The 21611-nt window shown below is 44.0% G+C and overlaps 1 protein-coding gene across 1 annotated transcript in view; it reads right to left on the reverse strand.

Annotated features, from left to right (window-relative positions):
- The window catches only part of ANKFN1 (ankyrin repeat and fibronectin type III domain containing 1), a 1441385-nt gene that overhangs the window by 310116 nt on the left and 1109658 nt on the right, over positions 1–21611 (reverse strand). The window contains exon 14 of the mRNA XM_078650803.1: positions 2034–2202. Coding sequence (XP_078506929.1) covers positions 2034–2202 — 169 coding nt within the window. The remainder of the gene's footprint in view (positions 1–2033; positions 2203–21611) is intronic.

The following is a 21611-nucleotide window of genomic DNA, read 5'->3' on the forward strand; positions in this document are numbered from 1 at the left end:
CCAGAACACAAAGAAGAGCCTTTTGGCATGGGCAGGAGTGTGATGCTCTGTGAAATGAATTAAAGAGGACCACTGCTGTTTTGTCTAAGTGGAAGCAGCAGTGTAAGGACTGAAAAAGCTACCAGGGGTACGCGGGAGAGCCACGCCAAGGGGTCTGACGTTCACATGCAATATATATTATGAAATTTAGTTTCAATTACAAAAGAATGCAAAGGAAAGGCTGTAATGCCAGTGTATGTGTTAACATCTTTTTTAAGTAGTTCACATCCACAAAATGCAGTGGGTTGAAACCAACAAGGATGGACAACCCTGTTAGTCAATGCCTAAACATGGCTGAATCAAAGTAGCCAGTGGCTTAAAGCGGTTGTCCAGAAGCCCTTGTCTCTATCTGTATGGATATATGTATATATTATATGTTGTGTGATGATAAAGCTGTCTGTAGGCAAGACCTAATAAAGTGGGGGCAGTATAAATGCAAGTACATTTCAATGTCTTATCTGTGCAGTCGTAACCGGCATGGTTCACGGGTAGGCGCGGGGTCACGAGGGGGGGGTTCAACGGGGGTCGTCGTGATGGAAGGGGGGTCAGTTAGGGAGGTGGGTTTAAATAGTTACAAAATATATTTAAAACGTACCTTTCCCAGGTCCCGCATGCTCACTACTGCAATGGCAGCATTGTGATTGGTGGGGACACCGCCCAGCCAGGCGCCTATGGGGAGGCCATTTTCTCCATGTAGGCTGCATGCAGCTTACATGGAGAAAAGGGAGAGGGCGCATGAATGGTTTGGTCGGCCGCAGAGGGCCGACCAAACAGTCAAGGTGCACAGCATTGGACTAGTCACTCCTCCCCAGCCATCCAGCAGACACGCCCCCAACCAAACTGTTTTGCTTGTCCCGCAGTGCGACAGACAGAAACATAAAATTGTATTTATAATTCCATGTTTTGTATCTGCTTCTCGCACTGCGAGAAAGCAGTGGGGCAACACTCCTCCGCACACATGGAGGAGCCTCCACTGGCTGTATGTTACATTTAAAATGATTAAATGTTCATATTGTTAATAACGTAAGTATGAGGCCCGTTTTTTCATGAAGAGGGTTTGCACCTCTTATATGAAGGCTGGTATATCGCTTTGCTTTTAAAACGGGTAGTGGCGTAACACAGGCCCCCGCAGCCCCCACGGTGCAGGGGGCATCCAAGCACCAGGGATCGCTCAGCACAGGACTCTGGCCGCAGAGCTCCATGTTGATTCCGGAGGGGGGACCTCCACATACCTTGCAGGGGGGCACCTTCAAGTTTCGTTACGCCAGTGAGAACAGGTAACATTGTTTTACGTTCGCATTCAGTAGGTTCCTGTGGAACTGTCTTCCCATATGAAGTAGACCTGATTCTAGCGAATATTCATTCTTTATAAAAGCTGCACAATGCCCCATTTTTCGACCATTTTGTACTGCGGATTAATATTCTCTGTTAGTCATTTCATGGAATGCATGACTCTGTCTCCTTTCCTTGTCTGCTGCATAAACAAAAGCTGCAAAGGATTGCAAAAGCGTAATATTTTGGGAAACTTGTTTCAACAAATGGCGAGTAAAGTGATTACTGCTTGGAAATCATGCTGTGGAGAAAAAACGATGAATGAAAAGCTACACATTTTCAACATGACTAATCTGGCAAGAGTAGGAAGGCATTTTACGGGAATTAACAAACTTTTACTAAAGTTTCATATATAGAACTATTTCAATAGATGCATTTAGGAAATATGCTATATTGCAATTTAGCATGAAAATGGCATTCGAAATGTAAGTATGATGAGTATTATTAGTTCATGCATGCATCATGCCTCATATAGTTTTAACGTTGTATACAGCAAATAGCCCAGTAGCTAAACTTCTTCCCTCGCTTACATACAACAACATGCCATTTTGTTGATTACAAGTGCTGAATATGCCCACAGGTCAGACATGCGGTACAGATAGGGCCATGCTATTTTCCATAAGCAGACTGTTAGCATTTCTAGTTGAAGTAAACTACTATACCGAGCTCAAACATCTGAAGAGGGAGATTAAGAAATCCTGAGTGTGGGGTGTAAGGGTTATTCTGTCCCGGGGCAGTGCAGACGTCGTCTGAGGCAGGGAGCAGCAGAAGAAAGGAAACATTGTGACCCAGTTCCAACACCTCCTGTGTGTACAGACGGAAGTGCTTGGCCTGCAGAGGGACATAAGGCGAACGGGGAAAAGTGTTACAATAAGCAACTTACAGAAAATAAAGCAAATCACATAATGTTAAAAAGTTTAAAATGTACCTGCGTTGTGCCATACTATGTTTCTGTATAGATGACAATGAGCTTAATACATGAAATAATAAAGTCGAAATTGAATTTGTAAGAACTAATTAAGACGGCCTTGCTGCTGCCAGACATATGACAACACGGACTAAGGTGTGAATCATGTCACTAGACTGCTGTGTAATTATTCTATTAATTAAACTCTTAAGGGATACAAAGCCTTAATAGATATTCTAAAAACCACAGCCCACACTGGCAACGCAATGAATGTCAGATTGCTGTTTAGTTTCAGACGACTATTTGTTTTCACACTACGGCATTTGGTTAGAGCTTTATTTTTCTGTACACCTTTCTTTTTCAGACAAGAGAATTAAAGCTTGTCTTCGGCTCTTCGACCATTTCTATCGTTTGGATACTAAAATAAATAAATAAATCATTATTTTTAGCACAAATGGCACGTAGTACAATTTAGCAACGAATTCTATAATTAAATATAGATAACCTAAATAAATAAATACATAATTAAATTATTATTCTTTGCACAAATAGCACATATTAAAAATGAACACCGAATGCTAACAGTAAATGTAGCTTCAACAGCATATTCATAACATATGAAAACATAAATAAATCACTCCCTGTATCCGCAGCACATCCATGCCAAGTGCCAATCTTTTGCCAACTACATTCACAGACTGCACCTTGGACAGGGCAGTAGCCAGTGCAGCGTCTCTCCAACCCCAGTGCGCAACACATAGGCCACGTTTCTCTTGTGACACCAAAAAGCCATTACCCCAACCACGAATCTGCCAAGGACCAGGAGGTACCTTTTTTTACAGAGGACCTGATGTTCTTCTATTTGAAGTATCTGCCCAAGAAAACATACTCTCAAAGATCAACAGTGACAGTGACACTCAACCACTACCCTTTGCACATAATTTCACTCCTGTCAGCCACAAAGATCCCCTGGTGCAATCAAAGAGTTAAACCCAGTAGCTCATCACATGTGACTAAAGGAAGAGCGTTTTTTTTGCTTCACTTACAACTTTTGTGCCGTTTGATGAACCTGCACAAAACATTCCCCAAAACACATTTATCTATTGTGGCGTCGTCCAGGAATGTTTTACCCCAATCTGTCAAGTGGGCCAAGGAAAAAAAAGGTGGTGGTCCCAAATGTGTGATTTACTCTGTTGACGCCTATTGGAAACTTTGTTATCCGATATAGAGAAAAAATGGCTGAACTGAATTACACCAAATTTGGCAATAATTAGAACTTTATTCAGTGAGTGTGCTTTTTGAGATTTGGTGTTCAACTGTTTAGCTATTTTCAAGCAACTAGAATATGAAGAGGTGCTGCGGTTGGGCATGAAGGGAATAACGCTCAGAAAAAGTTAAGTATATCGGCATGGTTAGTTTTGTATGTGCCCTACAGTACTAAAAAATGAAAAGAATATGCCATTCTGATACGCCAAGGAAGCTTTTTCTTCTGTTGCTCATTTTGGTACTGCAGTTTAAGGGCTGGTACTGAATGATCTGCTTTGTTAACCGCACAACTGAAGAACATGTTGTTGCCTCTGTTACAGGACTTGAGGACTCAGTCCCAGTGTCATGCCTTAATAATTGCGAATTATCAGAGAGCCTATATATTTAATACACCTCATACATTCTCTTTAATACTTATAACAAAATATAAAACTTTCAACAACACTGAAGCCTTGGTGGATTTTTCCAAGAAACGTATAGTTACTGCCCAAAATGGCTTCATTTACACTTGTCTGCGATTCATAGGTTTCCTGACAGATGTAAATTATGTTTAAACTGGGTAATTCCCTGTTACAGATGCGCAAAACTACACAGTAGTAATCCATGCAGAGAGTGGGGAGCAGGCGAAACAAGGCGTGGGTTGCTTTGAAAGTTTGTGAAGGGTCATAACCCTGTTAGTTTGCGGCAATTCATAAACTTGTATCTAACATTTTCCTATCCTGGAAATAGTCAGAGTTGTACTGCTGTCAAAGACTGGAATACTTCATCGTCTATAGTGGGAGGAGAATGGATCAATTTTACATTTTGAGCAGATGTAGAGGAAGGGTACAGTTAAAACCGACTTCACCCAATTTAATTTTTAATTGCAGTAAGAGTAGATGATGCATCCGTGGCATGGAGCGTAAATGCCATATGTGGGCTGTGGTGTGTATTTACACCATTCATTATATGACAACATATATGGCAGCCAGAAGCACCATCATTTTGCCTTGTTAGTTCACATTTATCCTTGTTAACTCATAGAACTGATTGCTTGATATTTAATAAGTGACTTGCTACATATTGTAAATAGTATGCATTCACAGTGACAACAATTCCAAAACCTGCTTTCATTGTGAAGGGTCAGATGCTTCATTCTCCATGAAGAAGTCTAAGTATAATGAAAACCCTTAAACTATATCTTTTCTTGGGAAGCTACTAGTAACATGATTATAATCCAATTCAGCTTCAAAAATCTAATTTCGTAATGAAAGAAACCCAGTTTGTCTGGTTCATAGCATTTTGCTGCTCTGAAAACTCATTCTGCTGGACTTTGTGGTAAAGGTGTCTGGAACAGTGGAGTCCTGCCTGTAAGCTAGCTTCCAGGGGCTCTGAAGATTCTAACATACAAAAAAGTGACTATGTTCAAAGGTAAAACCTTGGACCAGGATAAGGCAACAAATCTATCCCAGTGACAAAATGACCTCAGCAGCTATGAAATCCAGCTTTTTTAGACCAGAACTATTGGCTTCAGTCTGAGCTCGACAACAACGTATGCAGCTTTGAGGGACCCTGTTGGAAATGGGATCCCCGGCTGGCCAGGGCTTTCGCCAAAGTCAGTCAGAGACCACCACCCCCAAGTCAGGGCAAGGGAGTTACACGCCAAGATAACCCCTACTCACCCTCTAGGTAACGTGGCGCGAGCAGCAAGGCTAAACTTGGAGGCGATGTAGGCTAAGTATTTGCGCACGCACCCCAGCAACAACAACCAAAGGCCCACCACAAAGGAAACTCCACACAAGGTTATATAAAAAATAGCCTTTGTATTACACCAAAACACATTAGATAAAACACACACTTTACAATGTGCCAGAGGCACGGGCAGAATTTACAGGGGGATATTTACAAGACAGGGCCACCTGGACCACTGTCAGGAATCAGAAGTAGCACTTTCAGAAATAGCACTTAGTACATAGCATATAGCCCAAAATAGCACACAACCAGTAATCACTGGTAACCAGGACCTCACTAGCACCACCTGTACTAGGGAGAAAACAACCACCTACACATCACAATACCTGTGGGGGTGGAAGCACATAACACATGATGCAATGCATAACATTCATTCAGAGGTGTAAAGGCACATGACGCATAAACAATACACTCAGAGGTGCATAGAAAGTACAATTGCGCCAAACTCACGTAAGTCACCACCTGTGACTGTCCCTAGGCCCTCTGGCCTTGTTGGGGCTAGGACGCCCTGTGTCCCAAGTCCAGGGGGGCCTAAACGGAGCAGTTGCCCACAAAGTGCTGGGCAACTGGTGCAGCAAGGTTTGAGCCTTCCAGGGCTCAAAACAACAATGGGGCCAATGTGGGAGCCTCGCTGGGCTCTCAAGAAATAAATTGGCCCCCGAGCCTCTCTTAGGCTCTAGGCACTACTGGGGCGCTTCTCTGTGGGAGTCCCCTCTCTGGGGACTCAAAGTGACAATGTCTGCCAAGAGCCTCGCTGGGCTCTAAATCACCTGATGCCCCCGGGGCACCTCGAGCCCCTCAGGTCTCTAGCCACAGAAATGCCCCCAAGAGCCTCTCTCAGGCTCACATACAGAAAATGCCCCCGAGCCTCTCCGGGCTCAACAAACAAATGCCGCCTTTACGAGCCTCTCTGGGCTCTAGAACGATGGGGGTGCTGTAAGCGGGAGTCCCCCTCCTGGGGACTCCCAGGGCAAAGGCGCGCACTGAGCCTCTCGGGGCTCAAGCGACCCTGCAATGCCCCCAGAGGTCGCGCTAATGAGAGGGGGCGGGGCGGACACCGGCAATGTGTCCCGACGCCCCCCTCTCCTTTCCCAAGCACCAGCACTCACCGGCTCGGTCTCTCCGTAGGCTGCGGGGACGCTGGCAGTCTCCTTCCTCGTCCGGAGCTTGGCTCTCCTCCTTACCGGGCCGCGGGCGGGGCTCTCTCACCCTCGAGAGCCTCGCCGAGGACAAGACGCTGGGCTCCTTCTTCCTCCTGGGCAGTATGTGCGGCCGGCGCCCCAGCCGCGATTAGGCCGCCATTTTCCCCGACGTCCTCGAGGACGCTTCTCCCGTTGCCGGGCAACACTCCGGCCAGGCTAAAGCGTGATAGGCTGGCGAGACAGCCAATGGCAGCGCGGCCCTGCAGACGAGCCCCCCAGGCTCCGGGTCGCGCTGCTGAGGCCAAGGGAACTTCTTTTTGCCGCAATCCGGGGTAGCCTCCCGGGAATTCACAAATAAAAGCGAGGTGGCACTCGCTTGGGCGGACAAAGCGCTCCTCAGCGCTAAAAGGCAATTTAAAGCGCTCCCTGCGCTAGATGCAAAATACAGCGCTCTCAAGCGCTAGAACAACATCAAGCGCTCCCAAGCGCTAGAGGACCAAAATAGAGCGCTCCCAGGCGCTATAAGTAAAATAAAGGTCCAGCAGAGTCCTTCAGCAAGGCAGGGGGGCAAGGCTGGGCCCAGAGCCAGCTCACTGGGTCTCCAGGCAGGGAGACACCCCAAGTGGCGGTCCTCTGGCCCAGCGACAGCAGCAACAGCCCCCTCAGGATCCTGGAAGAGAACAACTTCAGTGGGGACACAGCCCCATTTTTATACAGTGCATTCCTTTGTTCAAGGGTGTAGAGTGGGGGCGGAACCAGTCGCAGCTGGTTCTTGAGTACTCTGTTTACCTCAACCACCCTCTCTATTCACTGGCAGGGCTTGGGTCATTAGACACACCACAGGGGGGCGGAGCCAGCATTGTGTGGGGAAAACCCAGCCCATCCAGGACACAGGTACACTCCTCCCACACATTACTCATGCAGATCTCCCACTCACCACCGGGCAGACCCATCCAGACTTCCTGGAGCCTGGCATGCCAGCCAGCTCCAGCCAATCACACGCCAGCACCCTCACAGCACACGTACAGCCATGTCTAGAAATGGCGCTTCGCTACTAGACACATACATGCTGCATACACCATCTCGCAGCATTCACTCTCACGAGTTCACACATACCAGACTCAAGCCTGTACACCCCACGCATCAGGAACTACCAGGGACACATACATTCCCCATGCATTCCTATGGGCGGGCAGGCCTAGCTCAGCACATGCACTCAGAGTGCGCACGCACTTTCCACTGGGACACAGTGAAAGTGCGCAGAATCCAAAAATCACCATCTCCAGGTCACCATTTCAAGCAAAAAGTCTCGGGGTGAACCTGCCCTAAGGGCCAAAGTCCAACAGACCCTCACCAGCTTCATCACCTGGCCTTGCCCCAATAGTGGATTTTGACTTCTAGAAAAAAAGACTAATTCAGAAGGTAAAAACTTTGAAGGGAATGGCCCTCTTGGTACTTCCGTACCATCGTGGGTGGCCTGAAATCATGCCAAGGTTCTGGGCCAACTGAAAACTGAAACATTACATTGGTGCTTTGCTTTTGCATGGTGCTTTTTGTCTCAAAATTTTAAAAGATCATAACTCCCCTCGTTTGATTTTAATGGCTTTTGTATTTTTCCTATTAGATTTTATTTGTTTTTCTACTTGATTTGAAAATGCTACGCTGTTGTTTTCTTGATTTTGGAATAGTTGTTAATGCATGAACTAAAAGACGTTTTTCTGGGGAATTGCATGTTGCTTGTGGCATACTACCAGGGGTTGAGCAGCATTTCACTATGACTTGTTAAGACCTAATTAGGGTGTATTTATTAAGTTGTTAAGTTGTTAAGAATTCCCTTTTCCCAAATGAATAACCCACTTACAACAGAAAACTTTTTTTGAAGTGCATAGAAATGTGGAAAGAACAATCATATCGTACAAAAGTGATGACTATCCAAGAAAGAGATACCTGGAAAACATTCCTGAGCCACTGAATAAATAATGTTTTAGGTTTCTAATGCAGACAAAACGTGTGTTTAAGCTTAAGAGTCTGTTAAGGCATTAGTTGTAAGATAACAAACAGTTTCTCTTTGCTTCCAAAATTCGAATGCAATAGGCAACGGTCTAAAGAGAAAATGCAGCATGTATATTATCAAAGTTTTTCTTTCATTATACTGGCTAATAAAGAAAAAGTAAATATGCTTTTTGTATTTAACTTAACCCGTTTGGTAAATAAGGCTCACCTTCCGTGTATAATCCTTAACTGAAACACATATTTATAATTTGCTGCATGTTGTTTTGCATTATGATAAACTATATGCCTATGGAACTAATGCAAGTAGGGCATTTACATCACACAAAAAAAGTCCTAGTGTACATGTACTCTTTTAAGTAATACCTATAGAAATGTCTCTCATGGTATTCAGAATTGTCCTCCACTCGCAACAAGCACCCTCACATTAAATGTAACCTGATATAAACATGCATATGCAAGCAAATAGGAATGTTTGTGAACAAACTCATCCAATAACGAAACCCGTATTCAGCAAACTCTTCCACAGTTTCATTAATTGTAACCATGTAACACATCGAAACTCTTAAAGTCATATGAAATGATTCGAAATTGCATTGTATCAAAAGTTTTACACATCTGTCAGACACATTTCAGGATTGGCAAACAAATGATCAAGTAGTCATTCATGACCAGCAATTAATAAGCAGGTGCCCACGTGGCCACGTGTGCACACATCACCCTCTGAGGTATATTTAGGAGCTATACATATATCTGGCTTCTGCTTAAACAGGCAGCCAGATTGGTTTGTGGTGATCTTATTCTCTAGGCAGCTATGTCTGGAGACTTACTTTTATGTTGCCATACCCGTTTCGGTCTATTCTTGATCCACAAGGATAATAGGATTCATGGCATCTTAAGAACAAGCATTGGTATAGCCAATATGCCTCGAATTTGGGAACATATAAGTGTTTAGCCGTACAGCACTTGATGGTCTTGCACCAAGGATATTGTACTAGATAAATAAACACTTATAAGGTCCCAAAGGGGAGACCTATTGGCTATGCCAATGCTTGTTTGTTTTAAAGGACAAGCAGTGCTATCAGGCTCCGGCTGCCACTTATTCCACTGCATCCCCCATAGACGCTGCTGCCACCTTTGAGAGAGGTAGAGAGAGGTAGAGAGAGAGAGGGGTAGAGAGAGAGGTAGAGAGGTAGAGAGAGGTACAGAGGTAGAGTTAGAGAGGTAGAGAGAAGTAGAGAGGTGTAGAGAGGTGTAGAGGTAGAGAGGTAGGAAGGTAGAGAGAGGTAGAGAGGTAGAGAGATAGAGGTAGCGAGGCAGAGGTTTAGAGAGGTAGAGATGAGTAGAGAGGTAGAGAGGTGTAGAGAGGTAGAGAGGTAGAGAGAGGTAGAGAGAGAGAGGTAGAGCGGTAGAGAGAGGTAGAGAGGTAGAGAGAGGTAGAGAGGTAGAGGTAGAGAGAGGTAGAGAGGTAGAGAGGTAGAGGTAGAGAGGTAGAGAGGTAGAGAGAGGTAGAGAGCTAGAGATAGGTAGAGAGGTAAAGAGAGGTAGAGAGGTAGAGAGAGGTAGAGAGAGGTGAGAGGTGTAGAGAGGTAGAAAGATGTAGAGAGGTAGAGAGGTATAGAGAGGTAGAGAGGTAGAGCGAGGTAGAGAGGTAGAGAGAGGTAGAGAGGTAGAGAGAGAGAGATAGAGAGAGAAGTAGAGAGGTAGATAGAGAGGTAGAGAGAGAGGTAGAGAGAGATAGGTATAGAGAGAGAAAGAGAGAGGGGTAGAGAGAGGTAGAGAGGTAGAGAGAGGTAGAGAGAGAGGTAGAGAGAGAGAGGTAGAAAGAGAGGTAGAGAGAGGTAGAGAGAGGTAGAAAGTGGTTGAGAGGTAGAGAGAGGTAGAGAGAGAGGTTGAGAGAGAGGTAGAGAGAGAGGTAGAGAGAGAGGTAGAGAGGTAGAGAGAGAGGTAGAGAGAGAGAGAGAGGTAGAGAGAGAGAGAGAGGTAGAGAGGTAGAGAGCTGGAGAGAGGTAGAGAGAGGTAGAGAGGTAGAGAGGTAGAGAGAGATAGAAGGTTAGATAGAGAGCGGTAGAGTGAGACGTAGAGCGGTAGAGAGAGGTAGAGAGGTATATAAACACTTATAAGGTCCCAAAGGGGAGACCTATTGGCTATGCCAATGCTTGTTTGTTTTAAAGGACAAGCAGTGCTATCAGGCTCCGGCTGCCACTTATTCCACTGCATCCCCCATAGACGCTGCTGCCACCTTTGAGAGAGGTAGAGAGAGGTAGAGAGAGAGAGGGGTAGAGAGAGAGGTAGAGAGGTAGAGAGAGGTACAGAGGTAGAGTTAGAGAGGTAGAGAGAAGTAGAGAGGTGTAGAGAGGTGTAGAGGTAGAGAGGTAGGAAGGTAGAGAGAGGTAGAGAGGTAGAGAGATAGAGGTAGCGAGGTAGAGATTTAGAGAGGTAGAGATGAGTAGAGAGGTAGAGAGGTGTAGAGAGGTAGAGAGGTAGAGAGAGGTAGAGAGAGAGGTAGAGCGGTAGAGAGAGGTAGAGAGGTAGAGAGAGGTAGAGAGGTAGAGGTAGAGAGAGGTAGAGAGGTAGAGAGGTAGAGGTAGAGAGGTAGAGAGTTAGAGAGAGGTAGAGAGGTAGAGAGCTAGAGATAGGTAGAGAGGTAAAGAGAGGTAGAGAGGTAGAGAGAGGTAGAGAGAGGTGAGAGGTGTAGAGAGGTAGAAAGATGTAGAAAGGTAGAGAGGTACAGAGAGGTAGAGAGGTAGAGCGAGGTAGAGAGGTAGAGAGAGGTAGAGAGGTAGAGAGAGAGAGATAGAGAGAGAAGTAGAGAGGTAGATAGAGAGGTAGAGAGAGAGGTAGAGAGAGATAGGTATAGAGAGAGAAAGAGAGAGGGGTAGAGAGAGGTAGAGAGAGGTAGAGAGAGAGGTAGAGAGAGAGAGGTAGAAAGAGAGGTAGAGAGAGGTAGAGAGAGGTAGAAAGTGGTTGAGAGGTAGAGAGAGGTAGAGAGAGAGGTTGAGAGAGAGGTAGAGAGAGAGGTAGAGAGAGAGGTAGAGAGGTAGAGAGAGAGGTAGAGAGAGAGAGAGAGGTAGAGAGAGAGAGAGAGAGGTAGAGAGGTAGAGAGCTGGAGAGAGGTAGAGAGAGGTAGAGAGGTAGAGAGGTAGAGAGAGATAGAAGGTTAGATAGAGAGCGGTAGAGTGAGACGTAGAGCGGTAGAGCGAGGTAGAGAGGTAGGTAGAGAGAGAGGTGGAGAGAGAGGTGGAGAGTTAGAGAGGTAGAGAGAGGCAGAGAAAGGTAGGGAGAGAAAGAGAGAGGTAGAGGTAGAGAGAGAGGTAGAGAGCGAGAGAGAAAGAGAGAGAGAGGTAGAGAGAGAGCTAGAGAGAGCGGGAGAGAGAGGTACAAACAGAGGTAAAAAGAGGTAGAGAGGTAAAGAAAGATAGAGATGTAGAGAGGTAGAGAGAGGTAGAGAGGAAGAGGTGAAGAGAGAGAGGTAGAGAGAGAGGTAGAGATAGAGGGAGAGAGAGGTAGATAGAGAGGTAGAGAGAAGTAAAGAGAGAGGCTGGACCTTTCTGGTTGTGGGGATATATAGGACTTGTAGGTTTACCAAGAACCCGACGAACCCAGAGCCAATAACTGAACAGTGTCTTGCAATGTTTTTTTATTCTGTACTGGGTATATAGCAATTCATTTGGGAAAATATATACATGGAAAAATCGGCATGAAAGACACCTATGTATTTCTGAAATTGGAACAAAATATAGAGTTATTAAACAGTAGAAATGTGCAGATATTTGCACATTTCCAAAATTGTGAGTACCCATACTAGCATGTGAATTAAAGTCATTTTTCATAAGGACTTCTTTTTTATTTGGAAGGCAGAAATGCATCAAAATTCAACAGGTAATAACAGTTGCTCTACAATTCTGTGTTACCCTATGTCTCCTGATGAGAATGGTACCTCACTTGTGCGGGTAGAACTAGTGCCCGCGTCAATAAACAGCTCAAAACGCAACGTGGACACACTTTATTTTTACAGTGAAAACTGACCCTTCTTTTGAAAAGTTCCTAGCTGTAGATTTGGAACCCTAGCTCTGCTGGCAGCTAGGGAAACCTAGCAAACCTATATATTTTTGAAAACTAGACACCCAGGGGACTCCAGGATGGGGTGACTTGATAGGCTTTCACCAGGTTCTATTACACAGAATCCCTTGCAAGAAAGTTCTCGAACTGTGTGGATCCAGAGAATTCTAGCCACACCTCATTCCACAAAAGTCTTCCGAGAAAAACTGTACCTCACTTGTGTGGGTAGGCATAGTGCCTGCAGCAGGAAACGGCCCAAAACACAACGTGGACAAACCACATTTTAACATTGAAAACTGACCCTTTGTTTGCAAAGAATCTAGCTTTAGATTTTGAACCCTAGTTCTGCCGGCATCTAGGGAAACCTAGCAAACCTATACATTGTTTAAAACTACACACCCAGCGGAATCCATGATGGGATGACTTGTCTGGCTCTCACCAGGTTCTGTTACCCAGAATCCCTTACAAAACTCAAAATTTGTCAAAAAAGCCACATTTTCCTCACATTTCTGTTTTGGAAAATACTGGAATCTGTGTGGATCCACAAAATTCCACCCACCCCGCATTCCCCAAAGTCATCTGAGAAAAATGATGCATCACTTGTGTGGGTAGACCTAGTGCCTGCAACAGGAAACGGCCCAAAACACAACGTGGACACATCACATTTTAACATTGAAAACTGACCCTTTGTTTGCAAAGAATCTAGCTTTAGATTTTGAACCCTTGTTCTGCCGGCATCTAGGGAAACTTAGCAAACCTATACATTGTTTAAAACTACACACCCAGCGGAATCCAAGATGGGATGACTTGTCTGGCTCTCACCAGGTTCTGTTACTCAGAATCCCTTACAAACCTCAGAATTTTTCAAAAAAGCCACATTTTCCTCACATTTCTGTGGTGGAAAATACTGGAATCTGTGTGGAATCCACAAAATTCCACCCACCTCGCATTCCCCAAAGTCTTTTGAGAAACATTATGCCTGACTTGTGTGGGTAGGCCGAGTGCCCACGACAGGAAACAGCTCAAAACGCAACATGGACACACTTTATTTTTACTGTGAAAACTGACCCTTCTTTTGCAAAGTTCCTAGCTGTAGATTTTGAACCCTAGCTCTGCTGGCAGCTAGGGAAACCTAGCAAACCTATATAATTTTGAAAACTAGACACCCAGGGAAATCCAGGATGGGGTGACTTAACTGGCTCTCACCAGGTTCTGTTACCCAGAATCAATTGTAAACCTCTAACTTAAAAAAAAAAGAAATTTTCCTCAGATTTCTGTGGTGGAAAGTTCTGGAATATGCGTGAATCCACAAAATTCCACCCACCCCGCATTTCCCAAAGTCTTCTTAGACAAATTGTACCTCACTTGTATGGGTACATGAAATGGCCCGAAACGCAACGTGGACACACCACATTTTCACAGTGAAAACTGACCCTTTTTTTGCCAAGTGCCTACCTGTAGATTTTGAACCCTAGCTCTGCCGGCACCTAAGGAAACCTAACAAACCTATACATGTTTGAAAACTAGACACCCCGGGGAATCTAGGATGGGGTGACTTGTCCAGCTCTCACCAGGTTCTGTTACCCAGAATCCCTTGCAAACCTCAAACTTTGTCCAAAAAACCACATTTTCCTCACATTTCTGTAGTGCAAAGTTCTGGAATCAGCATGGATCCACAAAACCCAACTCACCCCCCATTTCCCAAAGTCTTTCGAGAAAAATGGTACCTCACTTGTGTGGGTAGGCCTAGTGCCTGCGACAGGAAATGGCCCAAAACAACATGGGGGTCCTGTTTCCATATGACAGGACTCCTCCGTAAGGTATTTCCGCTGCTCCCGGACTCCATTAGAAAGACTCTGGTCCAGGCCTTAGTGATCAGTCGGCTTGATTACTGTAATGGCCTCCTGGCATCTGCTACTGAAGAGGTACTGGACCGACTTCAAGTGATACAGAATACCGCTGCCAGGTTGGTCCTCAACGCTCCCCCCAGATCCCCGTCTAAACCTTTGTTAGAAAAACTTCACTGGTTATCTGTCCGCCAAAGAGTGAAATTTAAGATATGTTGCATAGTACACAAAGGACTACATGACCTAGGACCCTCCTATCTGGCAAAAAATGGGTTCCCTATGTTCCCACACGCGCTCTCAGGTCAAGTAATCAGCTGCTTCTGAGGGTGCCCATGATTAGAAGGGTCAGACAGGGTGGTAAAGCACTGTCAGTGGTGAGTCAAACATTGTGGAATAAACTTCCTCTCCAGCTCAGGCAGTGCTCGGACCACTTTGCCTTTAGGAAAAAGTTGAAAACCTTCATGTTTCAGGCCTAAATTAGCTAGGCCAAGATTTAATCATATATGATTCTTTGTTCAGGATTACTGCCCCTTGGTTTTGCCACTGTTGTCTCTGGAGCGCGGAGATACTCCTTCGGGAGTTTAATCAAGCGCGTTACAAACCCGCAAATAAATAAATAAATAAATAAAATAAATGGACACACCACATTTTCACAGTGAAAACTGACCCTTTTTTTACAAAGTGCCTAGCTGTAGATTTTGAACCTTAGCTCTGCCGGCTCCGAAGAAAACCTAGCAAACATATACATGTTTGAAAACTAGACACTCATGGAAATCCAGGATAGGGTGACTTGTCTAGCTCTCACCAGGATCTGTTACCCAGAATCCCTTGCAAACCTCAACATTTGAAAAAAACAAAAAATGTTTACTCAAATTTCTGTGGTGGACAGTTCTGGAATCTGTGTGGATCCACAAAATTCCAACCACGCCACATATCCTAATGTCTTCTGCGAACAATAGTACCTCACTTGTGTGGGTAGGCCTAGTGCCCACGACAGGAAACGGCCCAAAACCACATGTACACAACACATTTTCACAGTGAAAACTGACCCTTTTTTTGCAAAGTGCCTAGCTGTAGATTTTGAACCCTAGCTCTGCAAGCACCTAGGAAAACCTAGCAAACCTATACATTTTAGACAACAAGACACCCAGGGTAATCCAGGATGTGGTGACTTGTCTGGCTCTCTTCAGGTTCTGTTACCCAGATCCCTTGCAAACCTCAACATTTGTAAAAAAATAACCACACATTTTCCTCACATTTCTGAGTTGGAAATTTATGGAATCTGTGTGGATCCACAGAATTCCACCCATCCCGTATTCCCCAAAGTCTCCCGAGAAAATTGGTACCTCACTTGTGTGGGTGGATCAAGTACCCACGACAGGCAAGGGCCCAAAACCTAGTGAGGTGACATCAAAATTACCTATCACAAAACAACCTCGTTTCGCAAGAGGGGTCCCATGAGTTCTTGGCCCTGGGGTCAGCGGCCATCTTGGGAAACCTACCAAACCCACACATTTCTGAAAACTAGACACCCTGCGGAGTCCAGCTAGGTATGGCTTGCGTGGGTCCCCTAAGATTTCCCTACCCAGAATCCCCTGCAAACCTCAAATTTAGCTGAATAAAATTACTTGTTTCTCAAATTTCTGTGTGGGAAAGTTCTGGAATCTGCGTGGATCCATAAATTTCTTACCACCCAGTGTTTCCCCAGGTATCCCAATAAAAATGGTACCTCACTCGCGTGGGTGAGTCAAGCAGGGATCCAATAGGGAGGAGTACCATTGGAAAGGGGAGCTTCTCCCCTTTCCAATGATACTTCTCCCGTCTTTCTACGTGCTCGGGGGCTAAGATAGCCCCCTGAGCATGTAGAAAGTGAAACTGAAATGAGCCTCAAGGTTCATTTCAGTTTTGGTTTTATTGAAATGACGTCAGCGGCATTCCAGAATGTTACTAATAATTCTAGATCACCAATAGATTCCCTGTCCTTCCAAGATTTTTGAAGGATTGGCTTCCAGCGTTGCCCCTTTAATAATGATGAGCTGTCATAGTTTTCTTGTGAGTGGCATAATTTCCACTTTATGCAAAACAGCATTAGTCACCCTTCTCTTGAAAAGGAAACCTTAGATCCTAACATCCCATAACATCCCAGTAAATTATTATCATCCAATTTTCTTCTTTTTTTTTATAAACATTTTAGAAAGTTGGGCGATTCCTCGGCTATTTGTTTATATTGAGGAAAATATTCTCCTCAGTAAATGTCAATCAGGATTCAGGCCCTCATTTAGCATAGAAACTGTGCTTACGACTGCTGTCAATGATATCCGTATGATCTTGGATCTTGGATGTTGGAAGCTCAGCTTTTGAAACAGTCTTTCCAAAAGCACAGTGTACTAGACTAAGGCCTTAGTTATGATTCTGGCGGTCCAAAGACCGCAAGATTCTCAGGGGCACAGCGGTGGCAGTCCAGCCATTGTACCACCATTGCATCGCTGCAACCACCAGGGAATCGCCATTCACTGATGGTCCCACTGTGGTCTGAAGGCAGCAATAGGCTTGGTGGTACCCTGAGGCATCACCAAGCATATTATAACTTTCCTCACCACTAGCACTGTCATGGAGGTTCTTCCTCTGTGAACAGGCTGGTGGTGAGGAAAGAAAGGGGGGCCTTTAGGGCCCCCACTTGCCCCTGGGCACAGGGGTGCTTGCAGGGGGGCACATGTTGTGCCCCCTGTTTTTTCACCCCCCAGTTCCTGCATACGAAGAATTGCATGACATGGTGCATTTGTTCTTGTGCAGGAACATGCACTGGCAGACCTGCAGCGGTTCTATTTCAGACAGACAATGAGCCTTCTCAACAGCATGAAAAACTTGTAATTTGGCAGGCAGCAGTGACTTTTGGTGGTGAGGGAATGGGGCAGTGGCAAGCCACCCGCCCTCACCCCGCTAAATGTTGTAATCGGGGCCTAAGTGTTATTGGTTTACACAACAATATTCTCCGATGGTTTGAATCTTTTTTGAAAGATAGAACAAATGTTGTTCAGATAACTTTGGTCGGTTCTGATTTTAAACATATACCTTGTGGGGTTCCTCAGGGATCTGCTCTCAATCTATAAAAAAAAAAAATGATATATAAATAGTTTTTATTGACTGGATGAAGTTCGCCCAGCCCTGCATATGCCCACAAACACAAGGATTTTACTTTGGTTTCCCCACGTACCATCAGCCCAGGTATGGAGCATTCTGGGAGTTGCAGTGCAAACAGTCCTGCATCGTAATTGACGCTCACATGGTTGGGGAGGCCTGCACTCAGCAATTTAAGAGTGCTGCAGAGACTGATATCAGCTGGGCGTTACGGACTTTCAGTTGGGCAGTGGCGTTTGAGGAAGGCTCACGCCGAAATGCATTACGCCTTAACTGCTTTCTAATAAAGAACCTCGCAACAAATCCCCGCTTGTGGCTCCTTCCTTCGGCATCGTTGGAGGTTGTTTTGGATGTTATTAAATTCGTGTCAAGCCAGAGACACGTTAAGGAGCCCACGTTTCACTAAGCTGGCTGCCTGTCATCTGGTATCCGCGCAAGCAGTTTCGCTTTTCGCTAAGGTATTGGCATGAGGCAGCCCACCTCCAGCAAGCAGGAAAGCAAGGGACGCTGCTAGATGGCAGTCTGTGACTTGACGGATGTGTTTGGTGCACTGTAACCAGGCCACGACCCGGCGGACCTGTACCCTGCAGGTGGTAGCGTTATGCGGGGACTTGAGGGGTTCTGAAGTTTTTATTGACTGGATGAAGTTCGCCCAGCACTGCATATGCCCACAAACACAAGGATTTTACTTTGGTTTCCCCACGTACCATCAGCCCAGGTATGGAGCATTCTGGGAGTTGCAGTGCAAACAGTCCTGCATCGTAATTGCCGATCACATGGTTGGGGGAGGCATGCACTCAGCAATTTAAGAGTGCTGCAGAGACTGATATCAGCTGCATGTTACGGACTTTCAGTTGGGCAGTGGCATCTGAGAAAGGCTCACGTCGAAATGCATTACGCCTTAACTGCTTTCTAATAAAGAACCTCGCAACAAATCCCCATATATATATATATATATATATATATATATATATATATATATAGCTCAAATTTTCATGCCTTCACGCAGAAAGACACAGCACTCCGGAAGGACAAGTGAGGTCCACAGTTTCTTTATTTTTCAGGAACCACACAACAAACGCGTTTCGGCGTTTTGCCTTAGTCAGTGTCAACGACACTTCGCTCTCAACATTTTAATAAAGTTGTTCTACCTTAATGGACATTAACAAGGGAATAACCCCTCGGCAACAACATAGACGCCATCTTGGAGTGTATACTTTCTTTTACAGTCTCATGAATATCATGCAACCTAGAATAGGTTGCTATGTAGGAGCAGAGGGTATACAACATTACATATTGGAAAATGCCACACAATCTAGCCGTGGATCGGCTAATGTCCCTCGTCACTCTGTCCACATTGTAGTCAACTTTATAAGTTTAGAACAGAACAAAAAAAAATAATAATCAGAATTATACTTCATGACACACACAGTGCACGGCTACTCTTAAGAATTTTACTCTAAGGATTCATTCATTTCATAACTACTTCATCGCATTTTTTATGCCTATATCTGAGTTCATACACTTAAGGGTAAAATCAATACTTTTCAATATCTCTCTAATTCATATCAGATCTTATTATCAGCAAATCGGACAGTAAGTCATTCAGTTATTCTCCTTTCACTTCCCTAGATGGACTGCCATCTCCTCTCCACTATTCAGACCCCTGGGTTGTTTTGTAGACAGGTCTATGATGTATCTTGACTCAAGTCTATGGAGCCGTCTCAGCCGGTCCCCACCCTTCACATTTAATGGTACAGGGTCCAATCCGAAGTGTTGTAGCATACTCCTATCCCTCTCGTGTAGTTCTGCAAAATGGCGAGCTACCGGATAAGCCGGATCTGCCTTGTCGATAGCTCGGAGATGTTCGAGTGTTCTCATTTTTAATTGGTTGATCGTGCGGCCAATGTTGCGTAAGCCATACAGGCAAACCAAGCAGTAAACTACATAGGGGGTGCTACAGGTGATGAATTTCTTTATCTTCATTATTTTCCCTGTATCTGGTATGTCATATGTGATGACTCTTCTGCTAGCCGCACAGGCCTTGCTGCGGCCACAGGGATAGAAACCCTTCATTTCCCGTAAGGTGTTAGTTCTAGGGATAGGTTTCTCTAGATGGCTTCTCACCAGCATGTCTCTCAATGACCTAGCTTTGCTAAAGGTCACCAAGGGGTACGCTGGAAAGCCACCCGCCCTCACCCCGCTAAATGTTGTAATCGGGGACTAAGTGTTATTGGTTTACACAACAATATTCTCCGATGGTTTGAATCTTTTTTGAAAGATAGAACAAATGCTGTTCAGATAGCTTTGGTCGGTTCTGATTTTAAACATATACCTTGTGGGGTTCCTCAGGGATCTGTGAATCTTTTTTGAACGATAGAACAAATGCTGTTCAGATAGCTTTGGTCGGTTCTGATTTTAAACATATACCTTGTAGGGTTCCTCAGGTTTCTACACTCAATCTATGAAAAAAAAAAAAAAAAATATATATATATATATATTCAAAACAAATCGATCCTTCCATGCACGAGAGCGCTCCACAGTGTGTGCTCGGCCCAAGGGCTGGATCAGAGCCCCAATTCAATTTTGGAACACAAGAAAGCCTCACGGGAGAAAAGCCGTGAGGCTGAAACGCGTCGGTGGAGTGTTGGTGTAAATAAATAACTTCTAATAAGTATCCGGTTGTGCCGCCTTTCTTGTGTTCCAAAATATATATATATATATATATATATATATATATATATATATATATATATATATTATCTCTCCATACTCCTGTGTCCTCGCCGGGAAAAGAGTAACAGCACTCGCGGGGAGATTTTTAAATTCAGTTTATTCTCGACAGACACGTTTCGGGTTACCTTCGTCAGTGTTTACTGTCGACACTGCGAGGGGCCATTTTGAATGCATTACGTCATACATCAAAGATATAGAAAGTGGACTTGCGATGTTGCTATGTATATCATTAGTAAATTTGTATAAACGCTCTTTTACATGTATAATACAATATTTACATTTATATAGTCGTTTCTACAGTCTTTTCCTTGTTTGTTTACATATTTACATTGTACAGATAGTCACTCAGATTTATATTTATGGGAATATAAATTACTCTGCTTGCCGCCATTGTAATCTAGCCTTGTATTGGCGTAGCAGCTGTTTACCTCAATGTGCACCGTGCCACATTTTATGAGAAAAACAGCGGAACCATCTAATCATTGGCTATTCCGCCTCTTCAATATAAACCTGTATGCTTGTTACGGCTATAGTATAGTATAGTATAGTATAGTGCTAATTGTATTATGCTCTGAATCTAGTATCCTAACTGTACGTTTCTAAAAACGTATCTTTTGACTAAATACTATAATTAGACGCTTAAAAATCCCCGATTCATCCTCAGAATACTTTGTATTTGGCTGGCAATATTAGATGCCTTAGTTTAGCATGGGACATGTTCAGGTAATTGTGCACTTTACAAATTCATAAATAAATTATGAAAGAGAGCACAGTAATTGGCTTAGTCATGCAAACCCAATAGTCTGGTTTGGATTTTGCAATAGCACGTATACTAATCTGCAAAATAAAAATATATTCTTTATTTACAATGTCACAAATTAATGTAAAAGAAATTGCTTGTGAAATATGTGGATAGATCATTTTAGGATGTGTTTGTATCCCCATTTCTTATTTTTCTGTTATTTGTTATGTACGTTTGGCATGTAAACGTATATGCACACATACATTTTAAATAATCCAATATCTTCTCCAAGGACAATACGTATATGAACTATTTATTATTTGTATTTGCTGTTACAGAAAAATTATTTTTATGTTATCTATATGCAGCTTTATAAAACTTAGGGGGTTATTTACAAAATGTTTGTGCATCATTCTGTGGCTCAAGCAACAGAAGGTATTAAGTTGATTTACTTTACCATTATAAAACCTGTAAACACGGTGCAATTCTTTGCGATAATTCTGTTTATTTTTATGTGGATACAAATTAGCAAATGTAAGATTGCATAGCAAAGTTTTGCAAACAACTGTAATGTCATCTAGTGGTGTATTACCAAACTACTTCTAGTCACATAATATTTTGGGACCATAGACATTTCGTTTGGCCTTGTGTGAGAAGCA

Source organism: Lissotriton helveticus, chromosome 7 (assembly GCF_964261635.1).
Source record: "Lissotriton helveticus chromosome 7, aLisHel1.1, whole genome shotgun sequence".
Taxonomy (NCBI): domain Eukaryota; kingdom Metazoa; phylum Chordata; class Amphibia; order Caudata; family Salamandridae; genus Lissotriton; species Lissotriton helveticus.